General features: G+C 39.7%; 1 protein-coding gene across 1 annotated transcript in view; it reads right to left on the reverse strand.

Moving 5' to 3' along the window:
• TNIK (TRAF2 and NCK interacting kinase) overlaps window positions 1–18,089 on the reverse strand; it is a 288,393-nt gene that overhangs the window by 15,278 nt on the left and 255,026 nt on the right. Inside the window, 5 exon segments of the mRNA XM_012640167.1 lie at window positions 997–1,140; window positions 2,826–2,996; window positions 3,805–3,916; window positions 6,035–6,199; window positions 11,696–11,825. Coding sequence (XP_012495621.1) covers window positions 997–1,140; window positions 2,826–2,996; window positions 3,805–3,916; window positions 6,035–6,199; window positions 11,696–11,825 — 722 coding nt within the window.

The following is an 18,089-nucleotide window of genomic DNA, read 5'->3' on the forward strand; positions in this document are numbered from 1 at the left end:
GAAAGGTAAAAGAAAGAAAAACCTGTAGTGCCAAGTGAAAGCATTTTCTCAAAATAGAAGTATAGCCGAAGAGTTAAACTTTCTTCAAGGTTCAAACCAGTATCCCTGTCCTGTCTCTTTGTGAAGCAATGGTTGAGCATAGAGCCATGTTCTCAAACTTGGTTGCACAATGGAAACACTTTAGGAGCTCTGAAAGCTGCTGATGCCTCAGCCACACCCCTTAGAGATTCTGACCCTGATCTGGGTGCAGCCTGAACTTTCACATTTCTCCAGATGGTTCTAAAGTACAATAGTGTGGTTGGTTCCACACTGGATGGAATGGGAGGGGAAAAGAAGAGCGTTATTTGTTAAACTCCTTTAAATACCATCAGAAAGAAAAAAACCTTTCTCTTTCCGGTTGCATTTTTAACTTGTCAGTAATAAGGCCTTCACTTTAGTTTCTATTCTTTTTTCTTTTTTAAAGCTCTTTTTAGGAACCAAATAGCTATAGAACACAGCAATAATAATTCCTATACTCAAATCGCTTTGCAGTCTTGATCACCCAGTGGGCCAGCTGCACCTGCCAAGACATCAGTGAAGTATAAACAAGAGAATTTCTTATGGGAAGAGACCAGAGAAAATTTCCACTTACTAAATTTCCCTCCTAGAAGCCTACATTTTGGTATTCTTCATCTGAGAGTAGATGGTAATAACTGGAGGGCAGACAACTTTAAAAAGATCCCTGTTGAGTCCTGATAGAGGGAAAGGCCTATAAATATACAAGCTTTGTGGTATGTGTTTGCCTGATTCAGATTTAGTGCAGAGGTGAGGAACTTCCCTTTGGAGGTCAGAATCTCCACTGTTACAAAATGTGGGTGATCTCACTCTGGCTATACTGCTACAACTATTGCATTACTTGTTAGCTGGGAAGGGCAGAGCTCACTGTTTCTTCAGAAATTAGGTGGTCTCCTTTCCCACCTGTGTAGACTTGGGGAATTTGTCATCCTAGTAACATACCTGAAATTGTCACAAGCACATTCAGTCCCTCTAGCACATCCATCTGCTGAAATCGCCTCCGGTTGATCAGATTATAGACTTTGCCTTGCCCACTTCGGTCCAAGAGCATCAGGCCATTTTCAGTTCCCACCAGAAGGTTTACACCTGCAAAGTTAAGAAGCACCCCAAAACTGACTTTTCACTAGCTTTAACCTTCTGCATTTGGGGTCTTTGTAAAACTTAATAAACTGTTTCTTATAAACTAATGGGCAAATATGTACTACAGTAGGGAGTGTAGAAGTAGAAGCTCTGACATAATAATTAAATCATTGTCCCTCTGGTAATGAAATTACAGTTTTCTTTTATAAAGTGGTAGCAGCATTCACTACATCTGGTCATTTACTGCTTAGTATAGTGAGTTCTTATCAAGAGGAGCCTTAGGCACAGCTATAAAGCTAGCACAATTTGCCTTTATTCCCTTCCTGTAACAACCACCTCTTTCTTGGCTCTCCCTATAAATCTACTTCTCTCCTTCCCAAGGTTCATCCCCACCCCTATTCATGCGGTGATTTCTAGCCTACCCACCTTCAACACATAGCAGAGTTTCTATTTTCATGCTCCATTGGAACAAAAGCCTCTCCTCCTTCTCATACTAAAATTTAACTTTCTTATGCCCCATACCCTCAAGGTTCTGCTCTCTTTTAGGGAAATGATAAACCAGTTCAAGAGGTGTTAATAGCCCGAGAGTTACAGAAATACTGACTATAAGGGAGTCTCAGGTATCTAAATCTAGTGCAGCTCAACCTTCATGTAATAGTCCCTATCACAAAAGTTATTGTAGGTATGCAGTCTTGTCTTGATAGCCATCATCCTAAAAATTAATCCGTAGGGAAATTAAACATCCACCCCCCAACACACACATTGAGAGGTTCACTGTGCAGTGTACTATACTCATGAACAGGTAACTCTCTAACTTCTCCTATTTATTGTATGTACTTCTATCTTCTGAGCAACATGAATGTCTGCTCTTTATCTACATATTAATCCTTTTGATATTAAGCATGGCTATCTTGTTCTCGTCTGTCTGTTCTCCGGAGGACAGAACCTCCATTACACCTCTCAGGAAATGGTTTCCAGGCTTGACACTCTTCCCTGCAAATATCTCAAATGCTTTTATCCCTTTAAAATTATGGTGCCCTAACGGAAGCCTAGTATTTTAGTTGGATACAGATGGCCATGACCTTGTTTGAACTGTATGAGTCATTTATAGTAACACAGACCAGGACTTTGATAGAATCTCATAACACCTATACTGAGTTTGAGGTCAGCTAAAACCTGCAGATCTTTTCTACAAGAACTGCAGGTTGATGTTTTGAACTAAAAGGGACTTCTCATATCATTATTTGTCGTTCTTTTTAAGTTTTATCTTGCTGTTGCTAGTGGTAATAGCCTTGGGCAATTCAGTAAAATATGCTGGGCTGGTTTTCCAGCTGTGAAATGAAGGTAATGCCATCACTCCCCTTGCAGGACGGAATATGGATCAGAGAATGAGTGTGGGATACACCGTACAGTGCTGGACACAGTGGGTGTGGTGGCTAGTTCTGTTGTTGGCTTTACCCATCACTGTCGTGTGACAGGGTCATTCTGAATCTGATCTTGTCGTCCTGGGCATTAGGTTATCAGCTCTTTCTATATATAAAACTGTTTTGGTTTCTCCTGAGGTCAAGATGGTCCTAAGTCAGGTCTCTAATAGCCATGATTCAACCAGTGTTCTGATGATATGATCCACAGGCTTTTAATGGTTGAGGGTCAGTTCATCAATGAGTAGTAAAACAAAAGCACCAACATACCCCACAGAGCCGCACAGAGTATTTCTGAGTTGAACCGTTTCTTGTATTTTCTGATCTCTGGTGTATCACTATGAGGCCGAATGTTGGTTGGGTTGACGTTCACCACTGAAATCTTTCTTGCTTCATTGAGCTTGGCTTGTTCTTGCCTAAGAAGTTCGCTAGTAAACAGAGCTTTGAGAAAAAGAACCAGAGAAGTCAGTGGCCTCTGAACAGATGACCAATGGAGATATGGAGAAGGGGCTTCAAAACACTATGATTTCTCCTTGTTTAGTTTGTATTATAGCAAAGGCAAAGAAATTCTCAAACTCTACTTATTTTATACTTTTTTTTAGTACAAAAAAGTGTAAGTCATAAAATGAAGTATTTTATTCATTAGCAAGACAGGCTTATAGACACTACATGGACAGTTTAGAAAACTGATATTAATCTCACAAAATTTAATACACCATACTCACCTCCTATAATATATGCAAGAAAGGTTTACTTTTTGAAATTGCAGATTATCAATTAAAAAATTAGCCTAAGCTGACTTTGATGATTAATGACTTGCAGAAGTTTAGAAAGCAAGACTCTCCTCTAAATCAGCCAGACCTTTGTGTGGAAAGCACACACCTAGAACTCAACACAGCGCAACATGCACTTATTAAGTGTCTACTGTATGCATAGCATTGTACCCAGAAACTGCTTTTGGGAAATATGCGGTAAGTTCAGAGATCGCTGAGGAACAGCTTTTCCTAGGGTCCCTGGATACCTCTGGATTCCTACTAGGAGCAAAATAGAAGAGATAAAAAAAAAAAAAAATGGAAAGAAATTTGTTTTAGGAATCCTACAAAAATAATGATTAAAAAAAACCTTCCCTTTAAGACAATGTCTAAGCAGTAAATGGCTTAACTACTGAACCGATAATTAATTTCCTTGTCAGGCCATGCCAGAAAGGAAAACAAAGCTGGTTCTAAAACACAGGGGCCTTCAAGCTCACCTGTGGCTGATGATTCCTCATCCTCTTCATCTTCATCAGTGGGAGATGTCTGGTACACTCTGGGGTCCACAAAGGGGGTGAAGGAGGCTTTGGTGCTGCTCCCCATGCCATACTAATCAGTAAGCAAGAAGATTAAGGAGAGCAGATAAATACATGCTGCAGAAATAACCAATGCTAATAATACTTTGCTTGGGTTGTAAAATGATTACACACACTTCAATCCATTTAGCTGTTGACACTCCAGGCCTAGTCAAAGCTTCTTCTGGTATTGGTTACTCACTAGCCATTGTGCATTTGTAGGGTTTGCTTAATTCTCACACTGCAAGGGGCATAGTGATAAAACTACATTTTGGGCCATATGTGGCACCTTAATATCTATAAGATCACGGTCGTGACACAGCTTGCCTCTCCCTTTCAGTAAAAGCAATCTCATACCGACCAAACTGTCCATATGAAAAGCTGACACAATTGGCAACAAACTAAGGAAGCACGTTTACATGGCAGCACTTCATCCTGAACACACAGTCAACCCAAGAGGCTTCCTCTTCACGGGAGGCAGAAGAGCAGTTTGAGCCCCTCCACTCTAGCCTGGTAATGCAAGTGGATTGGTGTTGGCTCCAAAACCTTTAATGCAGCGATGATTTCAACCAAGAATTGAGGATTTTTCCTTCCCATAGTAGTTTCCTTAAAAGGATACTTATATTTACATGCCTTATTTGGGAACTTCATGAAGATACCAGGTTGGAGGGCAATTTACCTTGAAAGCATAGTTGTTATAAAAAAATGAATCTCAAGGGCTCGGATAGCACCACGAAGAAACTAAGTCAGAATTAGATTAGGCAACAGTAAACTCAGTATCGGGGCTTCCCGTCACGATAGTCCACATGTGAGTTTTGCTGAAGGAACTGCAATAACCACCTCCCCTTTTGTCTGTCCTTTCCATTCCTTCTACTACACGCATCATTTTAACATCACAAACATACCTGTACTCAGCATAAGCAGCACCTCTTTTTTCAGATAAATGTCTTTAACTAAAGGTTCTTAGTTTTGCTTTCAGGTTTTTATTTAAAAATAAAACCAACACCCAAGATCCCTAAAACATATAAGGAAAAAAAACACAAAGAGCCAATATGATTTAATTCAAGATTTTCCCTCCACCCTATGAAATCAAAACCATTTCAGCCTCCTCAAATAGATTCCCGCTCCCAAATAGAGCACTTGAACATACATTCTGTCCTTTGATTTTTAGAAGATGTCTGTGAAGGGGGTAGGGTGGGTACTAACATTCCCATTTAGAGCTGGGGCAGCACCAGAGTTTGAACCAGGGTTCAACCCTGTGGGATTCTCCTTGATACCGACAGAGGTGTTCAGGCAGAGAATGCCTGCCTGTACTGCCTGAAGTTACAATAGCATGCTGCACACTTTCCAGTATGCCTCTGTGCTCTTTTCCTTGAGGGTATGCAGAACTCATCTGCTCTATAACTTTAGGATCCAAAAAACTTACAAAAAGCTTAGTGTGTGGAATATGTCAAAAACAACAGTGTATATGCTTTATAAATGCATTTAGGGCCTTATAGGTGATTCATAAGACTATCTGTGAAACACGTGAACTCATCCAACTGGTCTCTATCAATGACGTCTATGAGCACTACCTAACGGATTGTGTTTATTCAGGCTTTTTCCTGGGACTGTTTCTATAAAGGCAAAATAATATCTCATTTCTCCTTTCTCACACAATTTGGAGTTTAGGAAGATGACACTTTAAAAACTTATCTATTAACTTTTATTTTTCATAAACAAATCTCTCAACCCTGTTCTATTTAAGTCAAACTTAGTCTGACTAAATTAATGTAAATATGAACTTTAACTGTTGGCCTTGAAATGTCTATAGCCTGAAGTTTCTGTCTCCGGCCTGGGAGATAGGAGGTCCCAGTTCTGGTCCTGGATCTGTCACAAACCAGCTGTATGCCTTGAGTGAGTCACTTAACCTCTCTGAATGTCAGTACTCTCATCTGTAAAACCAAGTATTGGTCCAGATGATATCTGAGAACTTTCAGCGGCTCTGTTTCTATGATTTCTCTATTTGAGTATCTGCGTAAGTAGCTCCATAGTAGAAACCAACCAAACACATTTCAGGGAGCTTGGCAAAGCCTCATTCTTGAAGAAAGCAGGGTTTCAACCTCCCTGAAGGAGAACAGAATTGCTATATCAGCTGTTGCCTGGCACCTACCTCAGTCCCAGCGTCCATCTCCTGGGAATGGGTAGAGACACGCCCCAGTCCCTCGGTCGGGGTCCCAGCCGGAGAATGGCTCTGCTGCACCAGGTCTGGGAGGTTGATGTGGCCGGCAAAGCCATTGCTGTCACTGTGGCCAGATCGTTTCTTCTCTCCAGATGTCTGAGGGGGCACAACACATGGGGGGCATTAGAGAGGGAGAAAAAAGGCCACAGAGCAACATCACCCCTCACACAGCACAGGCACGCGGGCTCCAAATCAACCCACAACGTTGTGGGACGGTAACATTCAAATTTCTATTTTACCGAAGAAAATACAAAAGAAATTAAGCTTTGCCGTATTTAGTATAAGGACTGACCCTGAAGCCTTATGCTCCTGCGTGAGGGGCAGTCAGGGTCACAGAGTCCCCTGTGGGGAGGTAGGGACGCCACACGGTGGAAGGGCGGAGCAGGGCCCGCATGTGCGAGCTCCTCTGCAGCGGTGTCTGTGCACGCATGCGCACACCAGCTAACTGGATTTACGAGTCACACTACAGGATACAGTGACTTGAAATATTGCTGAAAGGAAGCAGTGGGATAATCCACGCACGAGTGTACTCCAAGAAAGTGCAGAGACAATACTTGCCCAACTCACAGGGCTTTTTGTCATTCATAAAGTCAAAAGTATGATTAACTAGTCAGACCTGACAGGATTTCCAAAAAAAACACTGATGCGATCTAGAAGACTATTTGAAAATATGGATTTACAACCACTATCATTAATGTTGAATCTCTCCATAAGTAACTATGGTGCTTTGTGATGTAGGCAGAAAAAAAATAAAGTCATCATGAGCAGCAAAGCATTAGAAACTTCATTTATAGCACTCCTTTTTAACATCCTTTAAAAGGTGCTTTTAATATATATAGTATGTTAGGGCAGTGGGACAAATGTATGGTTTGTGAATAAATATACTGGATTATGCGGCATGCTCCACAAATTTTACTGATAGGGTTGCATGACCTAAAAAGTCTGGAAACCACTGTTCTGGAAAGCAGTCTCTTCCCAAAAATAGTAGGGAAGAAAGATAGAATTAAAAGATAACTTTGGTTCCCAAAGCCAGTGCCCACATTATAGGTCTAATTAGTCTTGTAATTTTTTTCACATTTATGCAATTGGCTCATTGAGGATTTTTAGAGCTTTCTGCCTTTTCTTTCTTTCATTCACTGACCTACATTTTTGAGTGCCTACTAAGTGTAAAGCATTCCGCTGAACATGGAACAGCTGGGAACAAGGCTGGCACACTCCCTACCTCTTTGGGGCTGGCATGTGTAGGGTTCATGCTGTTTCTTTGACCATCTCACTAGCCTGGCTTCTTCCTTCAGGAGCTTATCCTGGCCTTCCAATTGTAGCTGTGCACCTGCCTCTGGCTGGAAGTGAAAGGAGGCACTTTTTCGTGTGTGTGTGTGTGTGAGATGAAACACAGTCCCAAGCTCCTGAGGTGTGCATGTAATTGATGTTACCAGGAAGCTTGAGAAATAACTGGAAAGCCTAGTGTTTTCTACGTTTCTTGGCGACATGCTTCTGGACTACAAACTGTCCTGGAGAGGGGCATTTTCTGGAGTCATCTTGTCATAGTGCTCATCTGCAGCTTGGCCTAGTGCCTATTGTCGAGTTGAGCATTTCATCTTCTAAATGACATTTAGGAAGTTCAGTTCTAATTTATCTTATTGTCTCCTATTTTATATGTAGTGGGCCGTTTTTTATTCTTTTCTAACTTCTGTTCAAATACTGAAAAGCATTTCAGTATTTTCCTCTAACTTCCCAGTAGCATAAATCACACATCATCTCTTTATAATTTTTTGGTCTCTCTTGTATCAGCAGCATTCTGTTTCAAGCCAAAAAGTGATGCAGACACACTGGTTATCAAAAAAAGACCTAAAGAGGCTAACAAGGGGAAGTGGCCCAGACAGTGAGAAGCTGAAAGGAATCCAGCAATGACCCCTGAATCTGCCCACATGCAAGTCATAACCCTTTTTTTCATTCAACCAGCACCTTCTTATTAAACACCTGTGTGCCAGGCATGCTGCTGGAAACCTAAAGATAAATGAACAAGTCCTGCCCTCTAGGACCTCATTAACAGAACCCCAACAATGTCTCTGACCTTTACGCCTTTGTCAGTCCCATGTCAGGCACCAAGATGTTGTGTGCACCAACATACACCAAGTACCATGCTAAATGCTTTATTTATGACATTCCACTGAATCCTCACAATACCATGAGGGGTTAGCTTCCATGATCCCCATTTTACAGATAGAAAAAACTACAGCACAAAAAATTCAATTAACTTGCCATGAGTGACATGGGTTCTAAGTGGTGAAATGAGGGTTTGAACCCAGGCTGTCTGGTGGCAGAGCCTAGGTGTCCCGGGCTGCACTGCTGTACCAGGGGTTCTAATCCTGGGCACAGCTGATTAAGTTAGGAGTGGATGCCTGAGCCAAGTAGGAGAAGATTCCTACTGGAATTTAAAACTGGCCTGAGGGATACTGGTCAGTCTCTGCTGGCAGCTCAACTAGGATGTGGAAAATATCTTACAATGAAGGAAGAGGCAGTTGGAGCATGAGCACGTGGAGGTCTGGGGAAGAGAAGAAGAGAGGAGGAATGTGGAAGCAAGCGGCGATGAGGGTAAGGAGACACAGGCAGTGAGACAGCCAGACACATGCACATGAGAAGCTGCCTGAGCCCTGTCACTTAGTTTCTGGTTCCAGTCCTGCACAGAGGCCCAGCTCACGTTCTACCTTTGCGTTCCCTTTGAGACGTACCTCTGAATCTTTACTCCTCTGTTTCTGACACTTACCCTCTCCCCAGTTTTTTTTTTCTTTTTAAATTAAGCTGTGTTAAGTGGATTCTTTTACTTATTACTCGTAACCAAGAGCCTTCATGAGACAAGCTAGTGTTCTGTTTCAGTGGGCTGGACAGACACTGAAGAGATACAGGCTGACACCAGGAAGGTCCTATGGACCAAGGTCCACGGAGTCCCAGTAGAGGCTTCGAGGAGAAAGGGAAGAGTGAGCCAGACCCACAGAGGTCTGCTGGGTGAAGTGGGCAGCAGTGGGGAGAGGAGAACAGCTCTTCCAGCAGATGGGCTTCCAAGAACGAGATGGCAGACCACAGCAGGTGTGGTGTGTTCTCGAATTAGAATGAAGAATGCTCCTGTGAGGCTATAGGACAGAGAAAGGTAGAGCCACAGGAGCAGCGGTGTGCACTACAAGGGGAAATTTGTGCATTTGATAAGATCATGGGTAGTAGAGCTGGTCTGTTCTTATACCACTCACATGAGAATGACAAGTGAAGTGAGTTCTCTATGATGTTCATCATGGGGAGCTAAACTAAAAGTACCCAATAAGCTAAATCTTATAATGAGATTTTATTTTATTTTCTTATTTTGTCAGGGATATGCTTTAACCCACATTTTTCTTTTCAATATGTGTGCTTTTAATAAATTTCAACTCAAGGTTTGGTGATGGCTAATTTTATGTGTCAAATTGACTGGGCCATAGGGTACCCAGATCAAACATTTTTTCCTGTGTTTCCGGATGAGATTAGCATGTGAATTGGTGGATTCAGTAAAGCAGATGGGCCTTCCCAAGTTGGTTGGGCATCATCCAATTCACTGAGGGCCTGAATAGAACAAAAGGCAGAGGAAGAAGGAATTTACCACTTTTTTTCCTGCTTCATTGCTTGAGCTAGGACATTCCATCTCATCTTCACCCACCCTCAGACTGGGATTTACACGGCCAGCTCCCCTGGGTCTACAGTTCGCATATGGCAGATCATGGGACTTCCCAGTCTCCATAATGACATGAGCCACTTCCTCACAATCAATCAATCCATCCCTCTCTCTCTCTCCCCCCCCCCGCTTTCTCGTTACATATATGTATATATACTCTGTTTCTCTGGAGAACTCTGATTAATACAGTTTGTTATTTTAAAAAACTCACATTTGGGAAAGGCAGAATTGGGAAATTGAGAGCACAAGAAGATTTTGGGGTCCTTAATAGGTCAAATTCCTATAAGACACTTGTAAATGCTATTTTCAAAGTGATTAGTTGTGGTTATAGAATATTGCAGTGCTATAAATAGTATGGAGCCATTTGGATGTGGCTGGAAATGAACTGAAAATGTGGCTCCAAATTTCTACTTGGAGGTATTGACTCTGTCATAAAGACTCAAGCAAATTTTAAACCACATTAGAAATTGGAGTCCTTGCGTTTGGAGTCAAAGAGTAACTCACTCCAGGACATTCTCCCTCATGTTTCCCTAAGTGACAAGCTATAGCAATAGAAACCTTCTACATTTCCATTGAAATTATCCATTCACCACATTGGGAAATTTATATACCAGCACTACACCATGTCAACTACAGCAGCCAAGTCCATTTTTCATTCCAGGTGCATGTGAAAGGACTCTTTAAAGCCTATGTGTAAGATTCAACAAGGCCATAAAATGAAATTCTAGTAAGTTGCTTTGTGAACTAGTCTTTCAGTTATAGCCCCAGTGCCAATTACTACTTCAAAGGCCTAATGCATCTCAAAAATAGAGTTCCTTTCTTTCTCACAATAGTGCGATGCCCTGTGCCTTTTGGGAGAGCACAGCCTGCTATTAGGGGTTCCTAACTGTCCTGGCTCAAGGAGGAGAATGACAGATAACATGTTTATGTTTCAGAGGGAAGACTGGGTAGTGACAACAAGTGAAAGGAGAATTCAACTCTATGAGAGAATGAAATAAAATAGTTAACTTTTATTGAATGCTTACGTTTATTAACTCATTTAATAATCATAACTATCTTATAAGACATGTGCTATTATTTATGAAATTTTATAGATAATAAAACAGATGCAGGGAGGGGACAGGTAACATTTGCCCAACGTACCCAACCATTACTTTCCTTCCAAGTAAAGCCCTGAATTCAAACTTGCATTGTGATGATGAAGTAGGAAAAAAAAAAAAAAAAGAAAAGACTGATTTAATTTGTCAGGGTCCTTCCAGTTAGTACAGACACAGTGGTAAGTTACTGCATGTTAGAGGGACAGATGAAAAGGAATATGTGCCTCCCACCAAATAAAATGATGTCCCTAGAGTTTAAAAAAAATCACTCAAAGTGCTAAGGTGCATTTGTGAGTAGATCTGCATATTTTTGTTATTTTAATAAAATAGCTTAATGGTCTTTTAAATGTTAATTTAACTGGATAAGATGATATCATTTCTTGGAAAGTCTGAGAATTTTCTACATAAAATCCACAAGGATAAAACCATGGGGAGAAGAGGCATAACAAGGCCGGTGATGCTATTCAGAGAGACTATTCATTTCTGTTTTCCTGTTGTAGAAAACATCTGGGTTTGCCAGTTTTATATCCTCAGGCTCAAATTCTATGTTCCGATTTGCAATAGCTCCTACTGAAGCATTTGGACTAATGTAATTAAGTCACACTGAAAAAGCTTAGAAGGATAAAGGAAAGGAGTAGGAGACAATTAAAATCACTCAACCATTTAGAAGCACAGGTCCCCCGACCCCCAATTCCCCATGCTTACAATACATGCCATAAGCATTCTCTGTGAAAGCTCTAATATAAAAACCACTTAAGAAATGCACTTCCTTATCCAGTCTTTATACCAACTTACCTCCCTAATCATCAAAGTTCCTTCTCTTGAAATACTGCTGCTGAAAGTGTCCACGTGAGAGGTCTCCAGCCCATGCGTCCCGACCATTCCCACATTGTACTGCTCGTTGCTCCCTGGAGCTCCTGTTGGTCTGAGACGGAAGGAACAATATTCATGGCAATACATATTTAGGGAATATCTGTTTCCTGTCCATATTAATTATTTTTATTCTGATAACATATACATAACATGAAATTTATCATTGTAACCACTTTCATGTGCACATTTCAGTGGCCATAAGTACATTTCACATTAATTTTAATGTGTGTTGATGCTTGGACTGGTGTCCCACCTCTGCAACATCCCATCTTGACCTACTGCTGCTCTGCCCAGCAGCCAGAGTGAGTGAGCTGCTGGATCTCCATGGAAAAAACATTGAAGTTGGCATCAGCATCTGCGTGATCTCCCCTTACTCCTACCTCTTCCTTTGACCAGCAGACACCCTGACCTGCTTTTGCACATGCTGTTCCCTCTGCCTGGAAATCTCTTCCCACACTGGCTCTTGGCTAGCTCTCATTCGATTACGTGATACTTTGTCTGAGAAGCCTGCTCTTACCACCTATCTATGTCTTATCCCACCAGTCCCTCTTTTATTCTCTTCTCCCTTTTTCTTTAATGGTTCTCATCATAATTTGCAATTCTTTATCATTTTAATTGTCTCTTAACTTTCTCCTTCTCTCTCATTAGAACATAGGCTTGTGAGGGCAGAGTCCTTGTCTCTTTGCTCATGATTATATACCCAGTACCCAGCATAGAACTTAGCCCACAAAATCATTAGATAAATGGGCTTTGTACTATTTATGAAGAAGAAATATCAACTTGAGAACATTCTGGCTTACTGAGGCACCCATGACACAGGCTGCGTAACTTAAACAATATTCAGCACTTTCTAAAATCTCTCTAATTATCCTGCATGGTAGTGTATTTATTTCCAGTTTTTTTCTTGCTGTTGTTTTTAAGATGTAATGGAAGAAGCTAATAGGATCTCAACATACTCCCTGAGAGCACAGGCTGATGTTTCCTGTGTGTTCTGTAGCACAGTGCCAGGACTCAAAAAGGTGTGACTGATTGCCCACACTCGGTTTCACCTTGACTGTCAGGTGTGCCTCATTTATATGACGTAGAACAGGGATGGGGAAACTGAGGCAGTTGTCTGTATTTTGAAAGGTTATCAGGCTTTAAGACCTTAAGGCCACATATGGCCTTTTAGGTCCTTAAGTGCAGCCTCCTTTTGACTGAAGCCAAATTTTATAGAACAAATCTTTTTATTTTTATTAATACATTTTTGTTCATCTTTTATATTTTTATTTTATTTTTAAAATGAACTTATTTAAAATACCAAAGAACAAAATAAGTTTCAACAAAAAATGCCTTCTTGCTTTTCAGCCACTTATTGCTGTGAATCTACATTCTCCTACCTAACCCAAATCAAGATGCCCTTAAGGTCACAAATGACTGATACCCATCTAGAGGATCAGCTGAAACTGTGGACCTCCATCCCGCAACCAAATATTCAAATGCTCTCCAAGAAAAAGCAGACACCAGAAAGTCATTAAAAGGTTAGTTAACTTTAAAATTAACAAATAGTTTTCATTTTTTGAAAGTATTAAGTATATAGTAGTTAGATTTTTATAAAATAATGTACACCTTTAAGTATATCTAATTAGAGTTTCTTGAATGAGGCCTTATTTGATTACAGCTAATTTAATGTGGCCTTCCAACATGAAAAGGTTCCCCACCCCTGACATAGAACTTCTCTGATTTAGGACCTCAGGTAAACTAAGAACCAGGCAGATGATGTGGCCCAGCCACAGGCTGAGCTTGCGACAGTATGGCTTCTGGAAGAAAAATTTCAGTTTTCAATTGTGATATTTATTGTTCTCCTATTTTAGTATCTGTCTCACTTTTAAAGTGGGTTTTTTTGAAACAGGAAAGTTATCAAGGCTTATTTCTCTCTCAGGTGTATTAATTGCACCTTTTCCCATTTCATTCTTTTATTTTAATTGTTTCTTATACTTTTAAAAAATATCTCTGGACTCTTGGATCTTAGAAGAACGTAATGAAACATGCCATTCAAGAAACAAGAAATATGACAAATTTATACCATCTCTGGAGCAAAGAAAGACATATTTCAAGGACTTCATCCAAAACAGAAGCAAAAAGATGAGAGGGTGAGTCTAGACAAGAAAATTGCTTGTGCTGAAATTACTAAACTGAAGCAGTGGATTGAAATGCATCTAAATATGGGCTAGAACTGATGTGTTTGGGAAGAAATTCCAAAGAAACATTTTCATTTTCAGTATTTCATTCTCAGAAAGAAGCTATTAATAGTGTTCCAGAGACATGGAAAAAGAAATTGAATTTCTGGCATATCGCTAGATTGGTAAATCACTACAGTTCTCAAAGCTACGATTTCTTTACTCTTTTATTTGGAATTTTATTTTATCTCATATGTACTTTTTCTTTACTTTCTTTCTAGCTGCCTTAAATTCTTGTCTGGAACAAGATGGTGTAAAGCCAATAAATCAATAAATGAAGTATTTATCAAAAGCCTTCCATTGTGAGTAGGAAGGAGCGGCTTTTCTTCTTCATCAATCGGGCGTTCTTTGCCACTCTCAAGGGGCTCCGTTGACCTGGTGGCCGCCACAAGACTGACACTCTGTATAGTCAAGCTCTCCTTAGTTACAGACAGTCCCATGGAAGTTCAAAGGTTAAGGATATTTCAGCTCCACTTAATTTTTTATCCTGATTATGTTCTGATTCTATCCAGACATTTTAATCAGAAATACGTGAATATGGATGAATTTTCATGAAAAAAGTACCAGCGAGATAATTTCTCAATTAATTTCCACATATCTCAGTTAAACTCTTTCCCAATTTTTGCATTTTCATTATTATTTTAGTAAAATTATCACTGGTTCCAATTCTTTTCCATGTAAATCTTAAAGCAAAGATTTGACACATTGTTCTTTTTGTCCATATCATATTTCAAAGGCTTCTGTGGTCACCAAGTTTAATTTTTCTGAATCAGTTTAAGTTTTCATCAGTTTAAATTTTATTAAGATTTGAACTGTGTGTCAATTTTTAGTCAACAGCAAGTTTTAAGTATGCAGCATTAGCCACTGTTTGTTCTACCTTTTGATAAATATTTTTACCAAAACTTTTTTCCCTGGGTCAATTTTTATACTCTGAATTTTATGAGCTAGTACTGTTTCATCTGTGATAAATTTTTATGGTGAGCAGTTTTGAATTTTATTTTATGTTATTTCTACTAATTCTATTCCTTATAGATTGAATAAAAGATAATAATCTGTATTTCTTCCTTAGTCAATTTGCTTTCAAAATGGTGAGCAATTCCTCTTGGATAATCTAGGATTGGTCTGTTGTACCGGATTGATCTGTTATGAATCTTTTGTATACATTTGCTTACTCTATGTTCCTTGTATTAATTGTCCACACCATAATTTTTCTGTTACTATGTTATTTGATATAAAATGGCTTTAAAAATATTTTAATTAAAAAAATTTTTTTAATTTTCATTAATTATTATGGATACATAATAGCTGTATATCTTTATAGGGTACATGTGATGTTTTGATACAGGCATACAATGTGAATTAATCAAATGAGGGTAATTGTGATATCCATCACTTCAGGCATTTAACATTTGTGTTAGGAACATTCCAGTTCCACTCTTTTATTTACTTGGAAGTATACCCTAACTTATTGTTGATTGTAGTCACTTTGCTGTGCTATCAAATATTGTTCATTCTAATTATCCATCTAACTATATTTTTGCACTCTACAAATTTCTGCATGCTCCAAATTACCTCTCTACACATTTCGTTTTAAAAGATAAAGTGCAGCCTGCAGTTCATGTTTCAGGGACTGCAGAACACTGTTAAATTACAGGAGAGGAGTCTTTGTTGTGTCTGCCATTGATGACCATTCCTACTTCTCTGGCTTTTGTGAGACAACCTTTCCCTGATTTTCCTTTTACCCATATGTTTCCTGTCTGTTTCCTTCATGGGCTCTTCTCAAATGTGAGTGGTCCCCAGATTCCGCTTCACTCTGCATAACCTTTTGGCATGCTCTTGCCTATGACCTTTATTATAATTATCACCCATTTGCAGAATAATCCTAAATAATATCTAATCTCTTTACTCAGTAGCTCATTTATTCAACTTCCTGTTGGATATTTCAATCTGGGTGGCCACAGATTTCTCTAACTCAGTGTGCTCCAAACTGAAACTGTCATCTTCCTTCCTAAATTGCTACTTCGTCCTGTATTATGGGCCTCAGTTAGTGACATTACAAGCCATTTATTTAACCATACTAGAAACTCCATGGTTACCCTGGACTACTTTCTCTCATCTACCCCTCGTAATTCAATCTAGATCTTGCCTGTTCTACCTCCTAAACATGTCCTAAATATTTTCTGTCCTTTCTGTGACTGTCCCAGTTAGGTCTGCTTCCTCCATTATCTGAACAACAGTCTTCTTGCTGGTCACTGTATCTCTAGTCCTGTCCTCGTATCACTCCTCACAGCTGCAAAAGTGAGCTCTCTAAAACACAAATCTGACTGTCACTTTTCTGCTTTCAACCGTCAGTAGCTCCCTATCAACCATAAGATAAACTTGAAGCTCCTTACTGTGACATACAGACCCTCCATTTCCCATTCTTGCTCATCTCTCCAGCCTAATTTTTTAACCAAATCCTGTACCCTATTTCTAACTCTAACAACATTTAACTTATAGTGGTTTCCTATATACATTATGCTGTAAAATCCTTGGTGACTTTAATTTGCCCTCTCTCCCTGGAAGGTGCTTTTCCATTCTCTGCCTCCCTGCTGGCTAACTCATTCTTTAAGCCACAGTTCAGGTACCCCCAAATCTGTCCCAGCGGCAGTGGGATGGTTTAGGTGGCTTTCCACTCTGCTTCCATATTGCCCTCTGTGCATTTCTACCACTGCATTCAATACACAGGCCTGCAGTGATCAGATCTCATTATCATTGGTACCTTTAGTGCCAACCACTGAGCCTGGCATGCAGGTAGCACCTGGTAAATGTTTATTAAATCACTGAGGATCTTGGGTCAAAGGCTTTGTTTAATGCCTCTAATAGAGATTTCATTCAGGCATATTGTCAAAACATAGCTTTTCTGTGAATTGATGAGTGATCAGCTATGAGGATAATTATTAGCATTTTTTAAATGTCCTAAATAGACGAAGTTTTGCCATTTTATAATTTAAAAAGTAACTTTGGCATTGGATTCACTAGGATGTGCTGAAGTAATTTTCTTATAATTAGGTGATTATTATAGGATAACAGAAAATCCATTCAGATATGTCATAGAACTTTACAGCACAAAGAGTAAACCTTGATGTATGCAAAGTTAACAAAATTATTGGAGAGGTCAGAAGATCCCAGGAGAGAATATAAATTGTGATTAGAGAATCTAACTGTATTACAAATGTATGAACAACTTCAGTGAGGAGGGATGGCCGAAAAAGGCATTGACTTAAGTACCCCTGGAAATGAGTGGAGTCTGTAAGACTAAAGGCAAAAGGAACTGCATGCACATAAGCATCGTACTCTAGTTGATAAAGTTGTTTCCCATGAGGGTAGGGTTTAATAATTCTGATTTTTTTATAAATGTATACTGGAAGTGAGCAATTAAGTAAATGGGTGGTGGATGGTAGGAGCCAGGTTTCTCACTAAGTGGGAATTTACAAATAAGCAAGGAGTGGGGGTTGAAATGATCCACATATATATTTCCTTGCTCTATCAGCTGAAAGGGCCTAAAACAAGTGACACTCCAGTAGCGAGGAGCACATCGAGTGCCCAGATATTGGTTTCTAATATCATCTTCCAATAAAAGAAATCAGGGCTCCTTGAAGAAGTGGCTGATTCCAGGATTGTTACAGGAAATATACAAAATGAGTCTGGTCTAGAGCATCTTGTATTGTCAGAATATAAATAAATATTCAAAATGCACATGTGAGTTCACACATAGACACACATAGATGGTAGTAAGTCAGTCAAAGGGACACAGGAGCTAACTGAAAGAGCTCCCAATGGTCAAAGCTGGAACAATTTGAACAACAAAATAAATAAATATTGGATCATAACCCAAGTATAAAATACATCTCCATGAGTCTATACTGATATAAATACATAATTGAATAAATTACTAAGTGGAGAAGAGAGAAATCTCCTGTGTAGAAGAATTCAGAATAAATTATGCAGATACTCCACCCTAAAGGAGGGAAGTATGAGTCCCCCCTCCTTAAGTGTGGGCTGTGCCTAGTGGCTCCCCTCCACAGGATACAGAATAGAAAGGAGGGGGCCGGGCG

This window comes from Propithecus coquereli, unplaced genomic scaffold (genome assembly GCF_000956105.1).
Source record: "Propithecus coquereli isolate 6110/MARCELLA unplaced genomic scaffold, Pcoq_1.0 Scaffold15, whole genome shotgun sequence".
Classification (NCBI taxonomy): Eukaryota; Metazoa; Chordata; class Mammalia; order Primates; family Indriidae; genus Propithecus; species Propithecus coquereli.